Consider the following 20,701-nt stretch of genomic DNA (forward strand, 5'->3'; position numbering starts at 1 on the left):
TTTTGAGATGCAGGCATGGTCTTTGCTGTGCCCGTTAATGCTTCCCTTGGTGAGTACCCAGCCAGGGACAGGGCGGGTGGGCTGGGGGTGGGATGGATGGGGTTACGCTGGGGTTTTATAAGATGGTTTGGCCAATAGGGTGAATTACTATTTTTTTTACTTTGAACTGGGGACAGGTTGACAGTCTGCCAGTGGGTGGTTAGCTGGGATTGTACGAACTGCTGAGAGACACAAACTGCTGAGACAGCTGTGCCAAAAACGATTAGATCCCAGACCTAAACTCTGCCACAAGTGTCCCGAACTGCCCCGCAGGCCCCCAAACTCATTCACTTCTCGGTCCGTGCGCGCCCTGCCAGGCTCTAGGCACTCCTGCTGCTGGCGGGTCCTCATCAAGGCTTCAGATGGGCAAGGAAACCACAAGACCAGCTGAGAGCAAAGCAAGCATCAGCCTGAGGGGGATCCTTGCTGCCCAGAAATTCTCAAAGGAATTCAAGGTATCACGGGTTAGATGGGGGGGACGGGGCTCCAAGCCAGATGCACCTCCCAGTAACGAGCCGGTATCCCCCAGTCTGTGCCGAAACCATTCCCTTTAGCCGATGCCAGGAGGGTGGAGACCAGGAGAGGAAAGCGGCTGGTGTATCGTTCCTCAAGGCAGCTGCATCTCGGCTGCCTGAGATGCACGAGCAAAGCAGAGGGGTGCGGGTGCTTAGTGCCAGCCTGACAACTCGCCAGGCGAACGCTGCACTTCCACTACCTGAGGGAGAGAAACAAGATTTGGGAGATGAAATGTTTGAACCAGCTTGTCCAGCTGAGAGAGGGCGAGGGGGAGCACAAGCCTTTGGGCTTCAAGGGCCTTGCAAAAAAAAAAAACACAAGAAAGGGAGGGAAAGCTTTTCACAGCCTTCTGCTTCACAGCATGAATGGCTCCCAGCAGTGGGACCAAGGCCAAGTCTTTTAGACCAGCCTCATCGCTCTAAAGCTGGCCTAGATCACAGGGGCGGAAAGCTTTTTGGGGTGCTCCTTGCCCTGGCTGGCATCGTTGGCGGAGACACCGCTGTACACCCTGCTCCTGCCTGGCGTCATTCTTTCTCAGAGCAAATCCCTCGAGGAAAGCTGTTCCGACTTCCTTATCGTACCTGGCCCTTCGCAACCAGCCTCTGCTAACACGATTAGCCCTGGGGTTAAATCCATTTTACTCAATGCAGGAATCAATAATGATGTGTTTAACTCCCCTCCCACACAACTCACCTGCTACAGGCAGCTGTCAGAGCTGCTAGCAAGAGGCAGGGTATTAACTCCTTGAGCTACAAGCTGCCACTCTTCTCCATTATAAGCTTGGGTAAAGGGTATGGGGTGTTTGGTATTGGAGACGATGGACCACCAATGCAAAGCACTTTAGCCCCAGGCCTACCGTACAGGTAGAGGTGTCCAGCCACTGAAGACCAATACAGAATAGCTCCCATTTCAACCACACAGTGTATTAAAGGGCTGCCTATTCCCTTTAGTTAAACAAACAAGGAGTTGTTACAAAGCCCCAAGGAGCCCTTAGAAAAATGCTTCAGTAGAAGACAAGGTGTTAACCACAGTGTCCGGGACAAATTCCAACTCGAGTAAATGACACTACATCTAAATTCCCTCTGCTGCTTTGACTGGGAGGGAGGAGTTTGTGGTTAAAGCGCAGGCCCGGGTGTAAGGAGATCTGGGTTCTGGTCCCAGCTTAGCCACTGATTTCCTGGGTGACCTTGGGCATTTTGCAGCCTCTCTGTAGCAACGTTACTTCAACAGTGAATCAGGGATGATTGCTCTCCCTGCAACCTGCTTTTGCGTCACCGAGTAGGGCGAAGCGCAACCGTGCTCAGAGAGCACGTTGAGATCCTTGGATAGAAAATGCCACAAGGTGTAATACATTTCAAAATGTATTGCAAGCCAGACAATATCGGTGTAAATTCCTTTATTCCAGTGGACAGTAATGGTACCCTCAGCCGTACCTGTATTTCCATAGGGGTGAAGTGATCCCTTACCTACCTCAAATGGATGTAAAGCTTAATTAGGTAACTTCTATGGAGTGCTTTGAAATGCTTGGTGGAAGATGCCACATATTACGGCGGTGCCTGCTGGCCCTTTATGCAGGTCAGTGGTGCAGGGTGTAGAGCCTGAGTCTCTTAAGCCCGTCCAGCAATGGCCCCAAGGGTGACAGCTGGCAGGGTCGCTAGGCTGTCATACCACTATGATAATGGGAAGTAGATGGTGATTAGTGTCGGTTAGTAGGGATATTCCAGAAAACTAAAGGGCCAGATATTCACGCCCGAGTGGGCTTTTAGTGTGCTTCCTGGAAGCACACAATTCTCTTATATAGCGGTGCAAGCTTGGGTTCACCCTGGCCCCAAGCTATCAGGCTGGCATGGAGGGAAAAGCCTGGATGAATGGGTGGGTAATTCAGAAGTCTAAGAATGAAGGGTTAACTGTTGTGTTATTGCCGAGGGAAATCAGCATCTACTAAAACCTCCATTTGACTCAGAACCGAACTGCTGCCCAAAGCCAATCAAGACTCCAGGTCTCTCATCTCAAGCCCATCACCATCATCAATGAGCAGGTATGTGCTCCTTTTGCTGGCTCCGGTTCATTTATTTGACTCGTTTATGATTGGTCTCTCCTGGTCAGCCATACAGGGCGTGCCTACACGTTCATTAATGCACCATAAATACTGTGCGTTGAGTTTAGTACTTAATGAAGAACTAACTGAATGTGAAGTAACTAAAGTTGCTGTGGAGTAGCACCAGCACAGTTATTTAGTGACACTTACTGTGCATTAGCCTAATAACACTGCGCAGTAGGCTGTTAGCATGGTTTTTGCCATGACGCTCTACTGCAGTGTTATGCGGCTAATGCACAGTAAGTGTCTCGTGTAGACATGCCCACAGTTGAGGGTAAAGGCAATGAAGACTGGCCATTGAAGGGCGATGGGAACAGGCATGTTGGAACTGGCCTCTTTTACAACTCCAGTGCTCCACTGAAAAGGCTGGATGAGACTGGGCTCAGGACTCTTTCAGTGACATATTACAGATGTCACGATGGCATGAACAATGTGTGCCCCCAGAGACTGGAGGGGCATGGCGACTGCCTGCAGGCGGCGGTGTTGGCGGCAGGGGCATGTTGGCAGTGAGCGGAGACAACCCGCAGGCACTGCAGTGTCTACGGCCGGGGGTGGCAAGTGGTGGGTGGCGCGTGGGGACCACCTGCAGCCACTGTCCACGCTGTCAGCGGCAGCAAGCAGTGAGCGGGGTCCGCCCACAGCTGCGTCGACAGCAAGGGTGGGGGGGTTGGTGACTGCCCGCAGAAGCTGGTGGTGGCTTTAGTGGCGGCTAATCTCAGGGTGGGCACGTGCTCCTCTGTGCCGCCACCACACGTCGCCTATGCACGACGGGGAATATGACTGAATAGTTGGACAGAACCTGTCCCTTTCAGAACTGAGCCCAGTGAGCATTATTTTAGTTCAGTAACATTTTGCTGAGGGGGTAAGTGCTTACAGCCAGGTTTTCAAAGCACGCATAGGCTGGGCTCCCTGCAGCACTTGCTTGGAAGACGGGCACCTTTGGAAAACCCAGCTGAGTCTGATCCCACTCAGAGGCTTTGAATCAGGCCCAAGGACTGGACCTCTCTTAGGAAGAAGAGTGAATTTCATACCTTGAGTTAGACACTGAGATAATGTGAGTTAAAAACTGAAGAGAAAGCAGCTTGGAGCTTCCACTCACATCAGCAAAAGCTCAGGAGTTGCCTTCTGGGACATTGCTTTGCGATAGGCCATGGCTACACAGCAAACTTACCGAGCCAGACAGCAGCGCCCCCAAACATGGTGTGCTGTACCACACAGGCTGCCTCGTAAACCAGGAGTGGTGTTGCTGCATCAGCACGGCTCTTGGCTGAGCTACTTAGCACTGCAGAGAGGCAGGGCCAATTAGCCCACCCCCCTAATAATTAGCCTAACTGTAGCACCTTGGGCATTTGTACACAACACGAGGATTTAATTTACCCTAAATTGAAGCAGTGGTTTTTTAAAAACACCAGTTCAATTTAGGGCAAAGTAAACCCCCATGTCGTGTACACCTGTGTCAGAGCCTGATCCTTACCTGCCGCTCCAGCAGTGGGGAAGGGAGGGAGAGCTGCCGGTGGACAGAGCGGTCCCTGGGCTGTGAGTGGGGCTGGTGCTTCCCTCTGCGGCAGTGGCGGGGCCCCCCCTTCAGGTGGCACCCGCCCTCAGGCACTCAGCTCGGGTAGTCCTGGGGGGCACTGAAGCTGTGAAGGGAAGCACCAGGCCCCTGTGCAGCTCAGGTAGGCTCCAGGAGGGGAAAGTTCAGGCTCGCTGCTTCTCTTTTTTTTCCTTTGTGGAGCCTGCCTTCCCAGGCTGCTGCTGGGCTGTCTGCACAGTCTGTCTGCACAGCCTCTGAGCTGCATGGAGCCCAGTACTTCCCTCCGCAGCTGTAGGGTAGGAAATTAAAACTCCACAGTAGCACATTCAGCCGTGTTTTACTTTACAGCACCCCAAAATCACTTGCTAAGTCCCAAAGTTATTTACAGCGCATTACACCGCTGAATGTGCTACTGTGGCTGGAATTAACGTGCAATATGCTGCCGAATGTGCAAACAGCAATGCCATTGAAGCGGTCCAAAAGGCATTTAACCCTCTTTAAACCTGCTTTAAAGTGTCCTCTACAAACGCCCAGAGACAGACATCGCCACACTGCTTCCAGTTTCAGTGAAAGCCCATGTGGAGCAGGGCAGCAGCTTGGAGGGTACCACTGCCTGGCATGGCAAGCTTGCCCTCTCCATTTGACTGAGGTTACTAGGGGGTTGCTAGAACCACTAAGGAGTGGCAAGCCTTTAGCATCTGAGTTTCAGCGATGCTGAGTGTCCGCGGCTCCAGGTGGCATTGGCAGACCTTGTGCATCCAGTCCTTAGGATTACCAGCCTCCAGATCTGCACGGAGAGGACAAAAAGCAATGAGACAACGAACCCTCACACTAGAAGGAGTGGGGCTGTTGGTATCCAGTTTCAAGACCCACATGTTTCTCCAATGCTGCTTTGCTGTACAATTGGGCAGAGCATTCTGGGTTTCCCATCTTCCTCTCGAGCATCTGTCACTGGCCACTATCAGCAACAAGCTGCCTGCCTGCCTAGTATGTAATGACTGGGACCAGGATGTGTGGTTTATTTGTGTTGTTCCTCTTCCCTGTCCCTTCCTGTGACACCAGCTTGTGCCATTTGTTGTACCCCGCGGATACAATGACACTCCTCAGCTAGTGAGGAGAGGCACTGGAGGGGCTGTTCAGGCTGACCAGCTGCGATCTGCTCCTCGGAGATACCGTATATCAGCTGGGTGACATGTTCACCCTCTCGTGACCTGGGGCTTGCAGTTTGGAAGCTGCGCCAAACCAAAGGCTTGCCATTTGTCAGCTGTGCAATCCTGGGATGGAGGGTGTGGGGAGGAATTAATATGATCGATCAGTTTGGCCTGTTCTGTGAAGAGCAAGGAGCTCTGGATCAGACCCAGTGTAACTCACTTGTCCCAGAGCCACTGGACTTCACTAGAAATGGGCTCATGCAGTACCTGCATCTCACCTGAGCTCTACCAGATCATAAGTTGAAAAAAGAATGGGATTAACTTAGAGCAGAGGGCAGCAAACTGCAGGACTTCAGAGAAGACCAAAGGCTTCAATACACTGCCAAGAAAGAAGAGGAATTATTTAGGCAGGAAATGATGAGATGAAATTAAGAGGATACTTAGGTTGCCAATCAGAGGAAAAATATCCTTCCTGGCCGAGAGCTCCATTAGGCTGCGGAGGAGCTTCCTTGGGGAAGTTGTTAAAGTCCCATTGCTTGGGAGTGCGGAGAGCATTACAACTGTCCTGCAGGGAGCACGCCAGTGCTGGCTGGGAGCTCGCAGGATGTGATCCCTGCCTCCTGGCGATAAACGAGCCATCTGCATCTTCAGGGAGGGCTCTACACGCAGCACTAAGAATCCAGTTAATAATTGATGGAGAAATCAATATCACACCATTTCCCAATGAAACTCTCCCTGTGGGATCTCTCTCTGACCTGCTCCCAGCATCTCTGAAAAAGCAAGGAAACTCCTCTTCCTGCAGGAGGTGAAAAGCAGGGGCAGAATCCTGCCAACAGAGCAGCTGGGGCACACAGACACTGGGCAGCAGGATGCATAGGATTGCTGGCTTTTAATCACAAAACACTAATTGAGATCCCCCCGCCCCCTCCAACTAGGGCTATCTTATCCAGCAGAGGGGCAAATTCAAGGTTGAGCAGAAGGAAGCTTTTCAGCATGTGAGATCCTTCCTGCAGAGCGAGAACATAAGTAGGTGGGGGGGAGAGTCTGTGGCTAATGGAAAACAAAGCGCGCTGAGCACTGCTCCAGTGTGGACTGTCATTAAAGACCCCATGAGTCGCTGCCGAAGGATCTTGACATTCCCGGGGTCACAAGCAGAATTTCTCCTGAAGAATGTCTTTTGCCCAAAGGGTGCTGGAGACTGAGCTTCCCCCTTCCTGTGCAGGATGGCAAGCCACAGTACTCGCAGCCTGGTCTGTCTCTCACTACCCTCCCTTCTAGCCATGAATAAAGAGACATTTTCGCAGCAGACTGGCCAGAGCAGCTGGGCAGGGTTCTAACCATCGTGTTCCATATGTGCTGAAATACCCAGACATATTGGGGTTGGATTTAAAGGAATAGTCCCAGCTTTTGCTCTGAAATGCTTTTCCAAAGCTAACTAGAAGTTTTCTGTTTCACAGGCTCTTAGCAGTCTCTAGTGGGTCAGATTTTTCAAAGCCAGATGTGTGCAAGCAAAGCTTTGAAAAATGTGTCTGAAGGCTGCCCTGAGGTCTTAGCCTGGAAAGACAGTACCTACTCCAGGTTTTCTGAAAGTAATTCTAGTATTGGACTTACACCAATGATTCATGAATGGCTACTTTGACATGATCAGTACCGTGTAGCTTCCCTGCTGGAGAGGACATGGTCATAAAACCATCAATGACAGTGCAATGGCTTCCCTGACATGATTAAAACAAGGCTTGATATTACCATGCAGATGGGATCAAAGCCTGTTTTAAAAGCAAAATCCAGGGTCCAGAACTACATTTTATGTTGGGGGGGACAACTTCGTTGTAATCCCCATGCACTGAAACAGTTGCTTTCATAGTATGCTTGGGTCCATCATAGGATAATTCCAGTTATCTAGCAGTAAGAGACAACTCTCATTGGTGGGAAGGGAAGCTGTGTGGTTTTCCAGGCCCACATAGCTCTTTGAAACTGCAGAGGTTCGTACGGTTAGGAGAAAACATGTTGTGATGTACACGTCACACATGCACACACGTACAGTTATGTGCGTCTGTGCAGGATCTAATATAATGCGGTCTCAATCCTGACTAGCTTCTCTAAGCACTACACTAATACAAGTTACATGAACTGACCCTTTGTTACAGATTCCAGACTCAGCTGCGAACCCAAAAGAAAAATTCTCTTGTGCCAAAGCAGAGGAGCTGATCAGAGAATATTTACCAGCCAAACTTGCGCGTGTTACCTACGAGCCTGAGAAAGGTGCCAGCCTCAGTACAGCTGTAAGTGAAGAAATAAAACGCCTGGTCAAAACAGTCACCCCTCCTCGGTATAAGCTAATTGTCAACGTCACCATCGGAAACAACGACAAAGACAAGACTGCGGATATCATGGTGACCAGCCAGTGTCTGTGGGACCCTCATTCAGACAGCTTCACCTCCTCCCAATACATGAACCCGACGCTTTTTTGTGTTGTTTTAGTACATGCTGTTTATTTTGAGTAGTCATCAAAGCATGCATCTTTCACATGTGAAAAGCAAAAGTATGTTCCTAGATACAAGTAAAGTAAGAGACTCTTGTGTTTGTCTGTACTTGTGCTACAGAATGGCTCTATACAATCCACAGAATAAAAATGAGAGTCAGTGGTTGTAAAGATGTAGAGAAAGAGTGTATGCTCCACGCATTACACAAACTTGGGTGCTTGAAAACTTGTGTATGCTCCAAATATCTCATGTAAACTTGGGTAAACTGAATACCTCGTTGTAGCCCATCATACTATAACAGCCTGCTCTTCTGTGGCTGTTTTTGTCAGCAATCTCCAAATGCTTTACAAAAGGTCAGCATTGTTCTATAACCTGGATGTATTTTTACCACTATCATTGAGTAACTATTGCTAATGTGATATTTTTCAAGAGGAAATCTGATACGTGACATAACTTTTCTCACTGAGATTAACACCTTCCCCAGCCTGTTGGTGACGGTTTGGGCCTCGGTCTGTGTGAGATGCAAAGACAGTTCAGTCTGGTCCCTGAAGAATCCCAGGGAGAATTGCTGGCCCTACCTCACACGGGTCAGCAGAATAAATTCAACAGCTCCACTTGTCTCTGCCTTTCAACCAAGCACTGCATTTTGAAAACAAGTCATCCTATTGATTTTACGTACTGTATATACAGGTGGACATGCATTTAAGTGCTCTACCTGAATCGGGGGCCAGCATTGCCCTCTGGTACTGGCTGGGTTCTTCTTCTTTTAGAGTGTAGTAGAGACATTTCCTCTCACAGGCTGGGCTTTTCTCCCTTCTGCATTCCCTCTGCTGGGGAGCATCACCACACGGGATCTTTGGGACCTCTGGGACAGAAGGCATGTGCTGAGGTCCTGCCACACGTGACTCCAGGATATTCCCAGGTAGCATGGAGAGCCAGCGCTGGCAGTCTGCTGCCTGTCTAAAAAGGCAAGCAGGCCAAATGAAATATTTGTAGCTGTTAGAATTTTAAAAGAGCTTTGATATAATAAGCAAAAGACTGTAGGAGGCTTTGGAAATGCTGTAACAAGCAACCATCTTCCCTGCAACACTGATGTTTAAAAGCAGTGTAGGTGGGGGGCAACCGGAGCAGCAGCCTGAAACACCATCTTTTGAGGTGGGAGGGCACCAAGACAGCTGGTGCTGCACCACTGCCCCGTGTGCTGCTACTGCCCTGTGCCGCCTCTGGCTAGAACTTTTGGCATACATGTTCTCACTTCGGTTTTCCTCCACGGGCAACACATTATGCCGATTATGAAGGGCTTACTTTTGAGTATGCAATGCAGACTATACCAGCAAAAACAACACTATGCCAGGGGATAAGGCTCAATGACAGAATACCTAGCTCTTAGGTAGCACTTTTCATCAACAGATCCCAAAGTACTTTCCAGGGCAGGTCAGTCCCATTCTCCCCATTTCACAGATGGAAAACAGTCTCCACATCTTTTTCAAGGTTACCCACTAGGTCCATTAGCACAGGGGTCTGCAACCTACAGCCTGTGTAGCCTTTGGATCTGGCCTGAGTTACACCTTTGGTGATATTTGGCATTACAGAGCTCTCCCTGCGCTCTGCCACAGTCAGCTGCTTGGGGCTTTGGCAGATGGAGGCTTTTCATAGTTTCATAATTTCTAGGGTCGGAAGGGACCTGAGCAGATCATCTAGTCCGACCCCCTGCCGTGGCAGGAAATAATACTGGGGTCAAACGACCCCAGCAGGGTGTTCATCCAGCCTCTGTTTAAAGACCCCGAGGGCAGGAGCCAACACCACTTCTCTTGGAAGTTGGTTCCAGATCCTAGCCGCCCTGACCATGAAGTCGCGCCTCCTGATGTCTAGCCTGAATCTGCCCTCTGCCAGCTTGTGACCGTTATTCCTGGTCACTCCTGGCAGTGCTCGGGGGAACAGGGACTCCTCCAGTGCCTGCTGGTCCCCCCTGACTAGTTTATAACAGGCCACTAGATCCCCCTCGGCCTTCTCTTGTGGAGGCTGAACAGGTTCAGGTCCCGTCACCTCTCTGCGTAGGGCCTGCCCTGCTGCCCCCGCTCATGCGAGTGGCCTCCTCTGGACCCTCTCCATGCTGCCCACATCCCTCCTGCAGTGCGGCGCCCAGAACTGGACGCAGTACTTCAACTGCGGCCTGACCAGCACTGCATAGGGGCGGAGGATCACCTCCCTGGACCTGCTTGAGATGCATCTGTGGATGCAGGACAAGGTGTGGCTGGACTTCCTGACCGCGTCCCCACACTGCCGACCCATGTTCATCTTGGCATCAGTGATGACTCCCAGATCCTTTTCTGCCTCTGCACTGACGAGAAGGGAGGTCCCCAGCCTGTAGGTATGGTGCCAGTTCTTCCTCCCCAGGTGCAGCACCTTGCACTTGTCAGTGTTGAATCCCATCCTGTTCTCATCCGCCCACCCTTGTAACCTGTCTAGGTCCAACTGTAGCCTATTCCTCCCTTCTAGTGTGCTCACATCCCCCCACATCTTAGTGTCATCAGCAAATTTGAACAGGTGCTTTTTACCCCCTCGTCCAAGTCACTGATGAAGATGTTGAACAGTGCGGGCCCGAGGACCGAGCCCTGGGGGACCCCAGTGCCCACATCCCTCCAGGTTGAATAAGACCCATCCACCACCGCTCTGGGTGCGGCCCTCCAGCCAGTTGGCGACACATCTGACTGTGTGGGTGTCGACACCACAGCCCCCCTGTTTCGTAATGAGAACGGGGGGAGAGACAGTGTCGAAGGCCTTCCGAAAGTCCAGGAAGACGATGTCCACGCTACCCCTGTGTCTAAGGATTTGGTGACCTGGTCGTAGAAGGCCACCAGGTTGGTCTGACAGGACCTGCCACTGATGAACCCGTGTTGGCTGCCCCTAAGCATGCAGTCCCCTGCTGGCCCCTCCTGGATGTGTGCCAGAATAATTTTCTCAAACAACTTGCCTAGGATCGAGGTAAGACTAACCGGCTTATAGTTTCCCAGGTCCTTCTTCCCCTTTTTGAAGATGGGAACCACGTCGGCCCTCTTCCAGTCCTCTGGCACCACACCAGAGCACCACGAGTGCTCATAAAGCCGTGCCAGGGGTCCCGCAATGACCTCAGCCAATTCCTTTAGTACTCTAGGGTGGAGATCATCTAGACCGGCTGACTTGAATACGTTCAGTCCCTCCAGAAGCCCCCTAACTAGTTCCTCGCTAACCCTTGGCCCGGGTGCACCTCCCCTGGGGCCTGAGGGGGGTCCAATGGGGGGGTGACTGTTCCGGTCCCTGCTTAGGAAGATGGAGGCAAAGAAATCGTTAAACATGTTGGCTTTGTCATCTGGTGTGACAGTCAAATTTCCTAACGTGTCCTGCAGGGGCCCCACGTTACCCGGAACCTTCTTTTTACCCCCTATGTATTTAAAAAAGGACTTCTTGTTGTCCTTAATCCAGGAAGCCAGTCCCAGTCCCATCTCCGCCTTGGCCTTCCTGGCTGCCCCCCTGCATCCCCGAGCACCTGCAGTATAGTCACCCCGGTGATGTCCCCGCCTTTCCATTGGGTGTGCGCCTCCCTTTTAGCTAGGAGACATTCCCAGATGCTTTTGGTGAGCCATGGGGGCTTGTGTGCCCTCCTGCTCCCTTTGATCCTCATTGGGATTATCTCCCTTTGGGCTTGGAGGATCGTCTCCTTAAGGAGCGACCACTCTCCTTGGACACCTGGCTCCCCTCCCCTCTGGGACCTCTCCCCTCTGGGACCTCAGTGCTTCCCCGACTATTCTCCTTAGCTCATTGAAGTCCGCCCTCCTGAAATCTAGGGCTGCTGGCTTGCTGCAGACCTCTGCCACCTTGCGCTGGATGGTGAATTCCAGCAGGCGATGATCGCTGTCGCCCGGGTGGTCGAGCACCCGCAGCCCCCTCACCAGGTCGTCGCCCGTGGCCAGCACCAGGTCCAACAAGGCGTTTCCCTTGCACTGCAGTCAAAGGGCAAGGAGAAGCAGCAGCACGACTGGATCCTAATGCCTGCACTCCTCTAACCAGACTGGGTCATTCTGCCCCTTTCCCCACCACCAGAAAACGTTGCCGACCCCGCCTGCATTAGCAGAACTAAACCCAGGTCTCAACAGACTCTGTGCAGTATCCTAGTCACCAGACTACATTGGCTTCACCAATAATCTATGGATTAAGTCTCCAATAGGCCACAGTGATACAACAGATCTACATGACTTTCAAGGCATCAGCATGGGTCAATGAGCCACAGATTCTGCAGAGTTGCTTACCTGTATGTTTTTTTATTACAAAATGAAAATGATAACATGCATGGAAAAGTGAAAGAAACTTCGAAGGTCTCCTTGATTAAATTCTCAGTTGGTACTTCTGCCACCAACCTTCGTTCTCCCCGCTGTGACAAAATATTGTAGCAGCTACTCTGTATAGTCAGCTGGTTCATACACATTTTAAAACAATATGTTAGCAATTACCATAAAGACACTTTTTGAAATATCTTGTACTGAGTCTTATGAAAATGTACACATGAGAAAATCAAACTGGTCAATGAACATACTGAGGTTGGGGTCTGCATGGGAAATGGCTAACGTGATACATATATCAATGTATTTTGCTAAAATGCAAAATATGAATCCTCTTTGAGTCCAACTGCTTTCAAACATGTAGTCATGTCTTTATTAAATGCTTCTGAGCCGCATATCAGCACAAATGGCTTTTTTTTACATGAACCAATTATTTCCTTAATCAAGTTTTCATTTATATGGCCAGTGTATGTGTTTTTCTGATAGCTCCAAGGAAGTTCCTTCAGTGAATGTTCCTGGAAAAGCAAAAGGTTTTTTATTGCATCAAATTGTGTTAGTGAAAAGAATAGTGAATTCTTTACGGAGGCACTGGTTAGAATCAAATGCCTAGCCCCCCAAAACCTGCTCCACAGCATTGCAGCTGAAACTTTATCCCTTAAAGAAACTCCAAGATTAATAATTGAGAGCTGCCTTCCCTCACCTCAGGGGCAAAGCATGTGAGAGCAAAATGTGAGCGCTAAGGGCAAAGCGCTTTCTGTCAGGGGGATCTGGCTCTGTAATACTTTCAGAGGAGCCAACCCAGAGCCTGGCCATCACTAGGACATGTTGCAAAATATTCTGTACTGAAGAAGCATTTCCACCCAGCTTTGGTAATGGGTAGGATGAATGGATGGCTGGATGCTGAATTATAAAAAGAGAGCTGCCCTACTTGACATTAGGCTGAAACAACTTTCTTATAAGAGATGATGAGAGGACAGAAGTGAAAAATGTGTGGGTGGGAATGTATTGAGTAGTGTGAGATGGACCCATTATCATTTGCTGGGTGGAATTTCAAGACCTCTTCAAACGTGTCCAACTCTGTTGCCCTTCAGTGGCTGCCTTGCACAGAGCATATAAACTGTAGTATTAGAGAGGTCATGAAATCCATGCCTCATACACATTCTTTCCAAACTGCCAAGGCCAAATGCAATACATAATGCATGACCAAATTCCCAAGGAAAAGATCCAAGAATGATTCATAAAGAAACTTAACAATCTGTGGGACTGATTCCCTTTGCATAAAAGACTCTTTCTAAAATAATCTCAGTGCAAATCAAGTTATTTACTATACAAATAATTTTCAATAATAAAAGTAGTGGGACTTCAATCCTATGTGGAAGACAGGAACATCCCTCAAAACAAAAGACACGTGACAGGTATGCTCTTGTCCTATATAGTTAGCCCAAGGAGCAGCTTGAAGTAGATATCAACTTTTTTTTTACAAATAGGTGTGAAAATGATTTAATCAGAGATCTCTGCAGACAGAAAAGGTGCCGAGAAGCTGGTGCAGACACACTACAATATGAGATTCCAAGCTAGCAGTGAACATGTGTGAAACTACAAACTAGCTAGAGAACATGAGTAGTGAATGAAAGGTGATAACACAGCAATGCATGGATGCTAGGAAAGGCAAGAGCCTTTGAGAGCGGGTTGTTTACCAAGAGCCTAGCAGATTGCTGAGAACTTCAAAAATTTACTTTTTCAGAGGCAACAAGGACCAGTTCTGAGGGGTGCAAGGGAAAATAATCCATGGTGAATAAAGATGAACGTGACCTTTTCAAGGGGATCTCTGTCAAGGCAGGTCATCTAGGGAGAATTAGTGACCTACCTGGAAGACAAGTTAGTATTAGTCCCAGACCATGTGTAGGATATAAAGAACACATCTTAAGACAAGGGCTACTGCAGTGATTCTCAACCAGCGTGCCACAGCACCCTGGGGTGCCTTGAAATCTTTTTAAGGGTGTTGGGGAATGGCACTCAATGTTACCACTGTTAAGTGTGGAAATGTGATCCACAAGATAAACCCAAAGATTTTAAACGGGAATCCAGAGGGTTAAAAACATTCTGACCGATTATGGTATTTAAGCTCTTTGCAACAGAAGAATTATTCTGTTATGTTCCTGTAGTCAAAAATTAAGTGAAAACTAAGAGCTGACATTTTCTGAGGGATGCCCCAAATCTGAAAAGGTTAAGAACCACTGGGCTACTGGATCACTAAACCACCTTTTCCCCTGAGAATGGATTGATTTGGATTATGCTGACACAAAAGCAGATGAAGAGATTCCCCAGGATAAATGTGCTTCATATTAGAATTTTACCTGGCTTAGGATGTAAAACATTCTGACGTTCCAGTATCGAGACAGATCTTGGAGAAGAGGTTTCAAGTAGATATTTTCAAAGGTCCTGAAGCAGCCAACCAGGGTGATAAAGGTTTCATCATCTTCGTTTTCTGTTACATACTGGAGGATGGGAAGCATTGGTGCCAGGCCAGTACCAGAGGCAAGCATGAGTAGTTCTCCATACTAGTAATTAACCAAAGGATGGGGAATGAATCAGAGCAACTGAAAATGAAGGCGGCCATTACAGTAATCCTCCTTCTGCAAAGCTGGGATGTCATCCCTTGTAAGAGAGTTCAACACATACGACAGGGCTACTAATTGGCAAAAGAAAGCTTAATACAACCCAAGCTCAACAGAAATAGTATCATGATTTGTTAAATAAGTTCTTCTCAACACCAGTTTTGCTTGGGTAGAAATCCACCCCGCTCCCAGCACCAAAGTTTTAACCACAATTTCCAGTGAAACCATACTGAGCCTCAGTTTCCCTGCACAATTCATGGCTCTGAGGTTTCCTGCTGTAGGCTGGGATATGAACCCAGGGTGCAAGAAGGAATGGTTTCCCCCCTGTTGTCTCCTACCCCTGGACCACTCTGCCTCCTTTCATCATGGCTAGGGATTGTATATTGGACTGGATGAACTGACTGGTCAGACTGGACACAAAGTCTATATAGCCAAATATAATCATGTATGAAGGACTTGGACCAAAGGCCTCACTCATATTCAAGAGCTGGGTTAAGGACATCTGCAGTTTCAACTCAACAGAAAAGCTAGTGCCTTGTGCAAAGGAAAGCTCAATGCCCCATTAGATGGGAAATGGCTTTGCCAGTCCAACTCCTACTGAGGGCAGGGGAAGCAGAATCGAATCTATTATGGACAAACCAGTCTCAAGTCCTTTGAAACATTCAGTTTCCTTTTGCATAGGGCACTAATTTACTCAGGTATGTCTACACAATGCAAGCCAGAGGCCATGGTCCTAGGTGTAATGCACTAGCACGGCTACACTGCTGATGGTTCCAAAGCCAGTGTGTGCATGGCTGGCTGGGACATCTCTGCTTTGCCCCACATAGACACACCCTCACAATCCTCACTCCTTGGGCTCGCAGTTCCTGGGATCCCAGGGTGTTCAGCACCTCTCAGTCTTTGGGCTTACACATGCCTCTATTAGTTTATGGCTGATCCCTTGGTGAACGGTTTGCGAAACCTATTGTAACCAGCTAATTAGCCGCAGAACAGCCTGGCTGCAGGGAATGGAGATGGTGTCCAGGGACTACTACTTGATGTGCTGCAATTTTCCAATTTATTGTCAATGGCTCTGAATTATTTCAATTTTTGAGCAGGGTCCCAGTTTTAAAATGAGATCAGTCGCGACGTATTTTGGGAATTAACTGCTTTAAAAACCAAAATGAAAGAAAACGTTGTAGTCAGAACTCATACCCCAGGCATCAGCTTGCAGCTATTGCTATTCATAAAGATGGCGTTGTTTCTACTTCAATGGTGGCCTTGGGCCATGTACTGAGGTGCTTTACCAACTGAACTTGCAGGGATCAAAGTCATAGCAAAGTCGGGCTGGCAGGGACCTCAGGAGGTCATATCTAGGCCAACCCCCCGGTCAAGGTACAATCATCCCTGTCTAATCCAATACACACAATGCCCATTTAACCTGTTCTTAAAGACCGCTTACCCATTTCAAGAGTGCAGCCATCTCTATGGATGAGCCTGGCAATTATTCTGTACCACAAACCGGAGCCAAGAGCAGGGAAGTGAAGAATAACTTTTCCATTAGATGCAGTGGGGTGGATGAAGGAACATCAGTAGGCAGGATGCAATTGCTCTCTCTGGAAGCTGGCTCAGACCCTGGAGTTTGCACACCCCTAGTTCTGCTAAAAGTGCTGGGGGGGTCTAATGAGCACAGTGTCTCAATTATACATCTCAGCCAAAAGTTTCTTCAACACCAGAAAGACTTAAAAGGAAGCTGCCATGCAGAAACCCTTGCTAGCACTTTATAATCTTGTCCCACCTCTCCCTTTCCTCTTAAATAGTTTGTATTCTAACAGGGTCCATTTCCTCTAATCAACTGCAAACGCTGCAGCCTTGTACAGTAAACCTGGAAATCCCTAAAATAATAATCCAAATAGTAATCTAATCAACAACATCCCTTTGGAATATTAAACAAAGTGAGCTGCCATGTGCTGAAACACTCAGTATCTATTACAGAACTAACCTGATTAGGTCTATATGGGAAGCCTCCAAACGGCCCTCGCCAAAAGATTGTCTCTCCTTTTTTCCAGGATTTTATGTATTGTGACATGAGTCCACTTGCATAGCACTATTAAAAAAACATACACACAAAAGAAAACAAATATTATATTTTGCTAGGAAGTTTCCCACCTTAAAGGCAATTATAAAGTTATCTCCATTTAAACAAAAAGGTTGGGGGAGGGGGCAAATATTTCACAGCTTTAAAAAATGATCGCTCTATTTACAAAATAATACAAAGAAACCCAAATCAAAAGATACTTAAAATAAGTGATGCTGGTTTCAGACTAGCCTGAATATAATGTAAGAACTACCCAAAATGCTGAAGAGCAGGGGAAAAGGCAGAGTTCTCACCTGCAAAGCACATGAAGAGGACCTCCGTGGTACGCAAAAGCCAACCTAAAGCCTTCTGTTCTCCAGAGCTGAGGATATGGTTGTGTACTACTGCTCTGAAGAAGCTGGGAGCTGGAAGGGCATTCTGGGTATTGATATTCAAATAAATGCCTCATGATTTTCACTTTGTTTCAGAGCTACCAGGCCCTGCAATGGTACATTATGTAACAATGGAATGAAATTCAGGTTTCTCCATTTATAATATCGAGCTACATTTTCACTACAGATCACCTAAACAGTAAGGGATGCTCCAAGATTTTACAGAAAGGTTAATATCTAAGCTTCACTAAAAAAAAATAGTAAAAACACTCTCTCTCTAAACAGGTGTAAAACCCTCTGTGAAATACTGTTAGAGATTTCTGCATGCAGGAACGCTAGCTTCATGTGTGACTGGAGGGGAAGAGGCAGCACAGAGAAGGATGCAAAGAGAAAGCCATGGGGTCATCCAAACAGACCTGTTTCCATCTGTGGTTGCATCCAATATATCAGAGACATTTTATATTCAGTGGGCCTTGTGCAGTCATTTAACACCCTTGCAGAGTGGCTGTGACAGTGTTTTATATGCATCTTCCACAACTACAAATGGCAGGCAGCTCAAGGCAGAAAGGATGGGGGATAGGGGTGGGTAATCAGCCCCATTTATGCCGTATCTTCTACAGTGTGGGGAAACAGCATTTGGGCCCACATGTTCCCCGCTGTCTTAAATCTTCTTTTAAAACCTAAATGAGAAAGACTAAACTGGTCTAAAAGTTGCAGGGTTGTTGGGTTTTTTTTTTTTTTTTTGGTAAATAAAAAGGAAGGGAAAAAATATCTCCTGGGGTGAAGGCTTGTACACCCAGTTTTTCACTTAAAAAAACCCCCACAGCATTAGAAAAATCACTCACAAGGAGGGTTACGTATGGTAAATGGCAACTTGCTCACACTTAACTGTAGTATCACAAATGTAATGCTATAATAACAGGAGATGGAGGGGTTTTAACAGTGCTTGGATTGCACAGTAATAATAATAATACAGTACTTCCCAAAATTGCCTGAATAGTGTGAAATATACTACAACCTCCAGAGAAGTTATAAAAATGGGTGCCTTACAATGGGTGTTACATCCCTTTTGTTACTGCCAGAGAATAACTATAGTTCCCTTTGGGATGAAAGGTTCGACATAAAGGAGAGGTATTATTACAATCATTACTATTATTATTGAAATGCAAAACCTGTGTGTAATAAGCAAGTATACATGAAATCTCACAGTCAACCTATGAAAGTATCCTATTAATGTAGCTCCAATGTAACATTTCTTTCTCCCCATCCCAGTTGCCACAATAACGGTGAAATGACCTACCCACAAGTGACTCAGAAAAAATATACATGTCTAAATGAGCGTGATTCCTGTTCTATCATACACTGAGTAATACACCCTTACATGTGTAAAGATGGGCAGAGGGTCAAGTGATCATTCTCTGATCGGCTTGGGAGATGTGGCACTTAGAAAGGAGCCTACAGATCTCCGAGGCTTTACAGAAAGGCACGTGCAGATCAGAAAGACTGTGCTTGCTGTCTTTGATAGTTCACACCCAGAATAATTATTTATGGTAGTCCTGCTCCTATGATTCCAACTCACGCAAAACTTCAGCAGGCTCAGGACAGGCTGTGATGTTAGTTTTAAAATATGAAGACCACGAAAAAGTCAAACACAAAACTGCTTCTCACATCAATAGTGCTGGCACGGATCTCAGTTTGCATGGATTATTTAATAGGGATTATGCTGTAGCTAATTTATTTACCTGTCCCCTCTTGTGTCTACTGTGTGTGGTGGGGTAAAATTATCTCAGTTTTACCAGAAAAAAATGCAACTTCCCCAAAATTCCTATAGAAATAGCTCATGAAACATTACAATGATAACGTTGTGCTAAGTGAATGCTCTGGGACATAATAGTGTGAATGATAATTCATGCTAAGTGTGGAAGGTGTGTTCAGTCTTGTACATGACTTAGAAGAAACCACAGTCCCAATATATTTACAATCTGAATAATACAGACCACTTACTTTTATTAAAACGTCAAAGTACCCTTCTGCATTCACAGGACTAATTGGAGTATACGCTCTCTGAACTTCCAAGCCATTCACCTCCCCTCTAAGGAGTAAAAAAAGGAAACCACCGTTATCTGATTTACTGACATCACCAGCGATACTGCTCTTTGGAGAGACCAGCCAAACCTGTAGCCTGAAAAACCACAGCAGTTGTCTTTCCTAAATGGTCATCCTTTGCCAAAACAGAATAAATATTTCCCCTAATGTAGCTAAAGATCCAGCGACATCTTCCCCTCTGAGGTTTTTGTGCAACACTGCCACAGATTCCTTGGGTTTGCAAGGCGATGGTTACACCACTGCATCAGCTGCCCCAGACAAATGGGGACAAAGACAGAACCAGGTGTTCAGGGGGAAGAGCTGAGTGTAGTGCAATGAAGGGAAACAAGAATTGCTTTATTGGTAAATATGCTACATTGCTCTGGAGCAGAGGCTAGCGTTTATTCTACAAATGCAGCAAATAAATAATAGTAAGGATGATGATGATAACAGATACAGATATTACCATTATTGCTTGAAATTAGGCATCTGACAGGCTTTACCACCAGTTGCTAAAACAGATACAAGTCTTTCCATATGACCCCCTCCTGGTAAATGCTATACCATGGTAGCGAATTATTTGCTGGCCCTCAGTCTTAAAACACATGGATTTTGAACCCACTGCTATGTGCTTTGACACCCCAAGTGACAAGGCCTAAAACGATGAACTTTCTAATTGGCAAAGACTGTTGCCCTCATCCCACCATGTTGTTATAAATCATCTGTTGTAACAACTACTTTTCTCTTCTTTTCATCCTATAAATGGTTTTTCTTAGCCACATTTAATTCTCTTCTTCCCCCACCAACACAAAGCTGATATTGAAAGAAAAATACAGTCCTGGAGTGGCTTTCACCATAAAATTAGCAAAGCTAACAAGCTCACGAGTTCTTTCAGCTGTATTATTTTGGTAGTATAGAAATTATGATTTACGTAGTATTAAATCTTTGCAAATTGAAAACAAACTGCATATTAAGTCGCATAAAAGAGCCTGTTTAACTAGAGACTAGAACGGTACCTTAACACAACGTGTTGTCCTAAACTCAATCCCAGGCTGCTATTTTCTGGTAATTCAAATCTATACAGGTAGGTGTCCTGTGTTAGCTGTTCCACAGAGTTTATGTTGAATGCAGTAAATGTATCTGGATTTAGCTCTGAATTACACCTCTGGAAGCACAACAATAAATAATTACTAGGTTAGATGGTGTCCTTTATTATTTTATTCCTCTTTTTAAACAACCTTCGTCTTTGTGTGCACAAAGCTAGTGCTGGTAAAGCTTGAGGGCTCAGAAAATGCATCTTGAGAACTCTGGGAACTAGCCTATATTTTAGGCATCTCTCTGCTTCTTTGTTTTTTCAGGGTTTTCCTCAGAATCCAAGATAGATATGAAAATTAAGTTCTTGGACCTTAAGGT

At 47.0% G+C, this 20,701-nt stretch overlaps 1 protein-coding gene across 3 annotated transcripts in view; it reads right to left on the minus strand.

The window, feature by feature from the left end:
• The window catches only part of CYB5R5 (cytochrome b5 reductase 5 (putative)), a 26,005-nt gene continuing 5,304 nt past the window's right edge, over positions 1-20,701 (minus strand). Inside the window, exons 2-7 of one of the 3 annotated variants that reach the window (XR_016442523.1) lie at positions 20,305-20,453; positions 19,208-19,295; positions 16,737-16,841; positions 14,495-14,698; positions 8,537-8,781; positions 1-754 (exon numbers count right to left, since the gene is read on the minus strand). Coding sequence is in view for 2 of the 3 variants with exons in the window: in XM_090048562.1 (XP_089904688.1) it covers positions 12,449-12,652; positions 14,495-14,698; positions 16,737-16,841; positions 19,208-19,295; positions 20,305-20,453 (750 nt within the window). In the remaining variant the exon portion in view is untranslated. Of the gene's footprint in view, positions 755-7,804; positions 8,782-12,105; positions 12,653-14,494; positions 14,699-16,736; positions 16,842-19,207; positions 19,296-20,304; positions 20,454-20,701 lie in introns of those variants that run through there. The other 2 variants (XM_090048563.1, XM_090048562.1) reach the window with 2 other exon arrangements.

The sequence above is a fragment of the Crocodylus siamensis genome, chromosome 5 (genome assembly GCF_052110815.1).
Source record: "Crocodylus siamensis isolate JL-2025a chromosome 5, ASM5211081v1, whole genome shotgun sequence".
NCBI lineage: Eukaryota > Metazoa > Chordata > Crocodylia > Crocodylidae > Crocodylus > Crocodylus siamensis.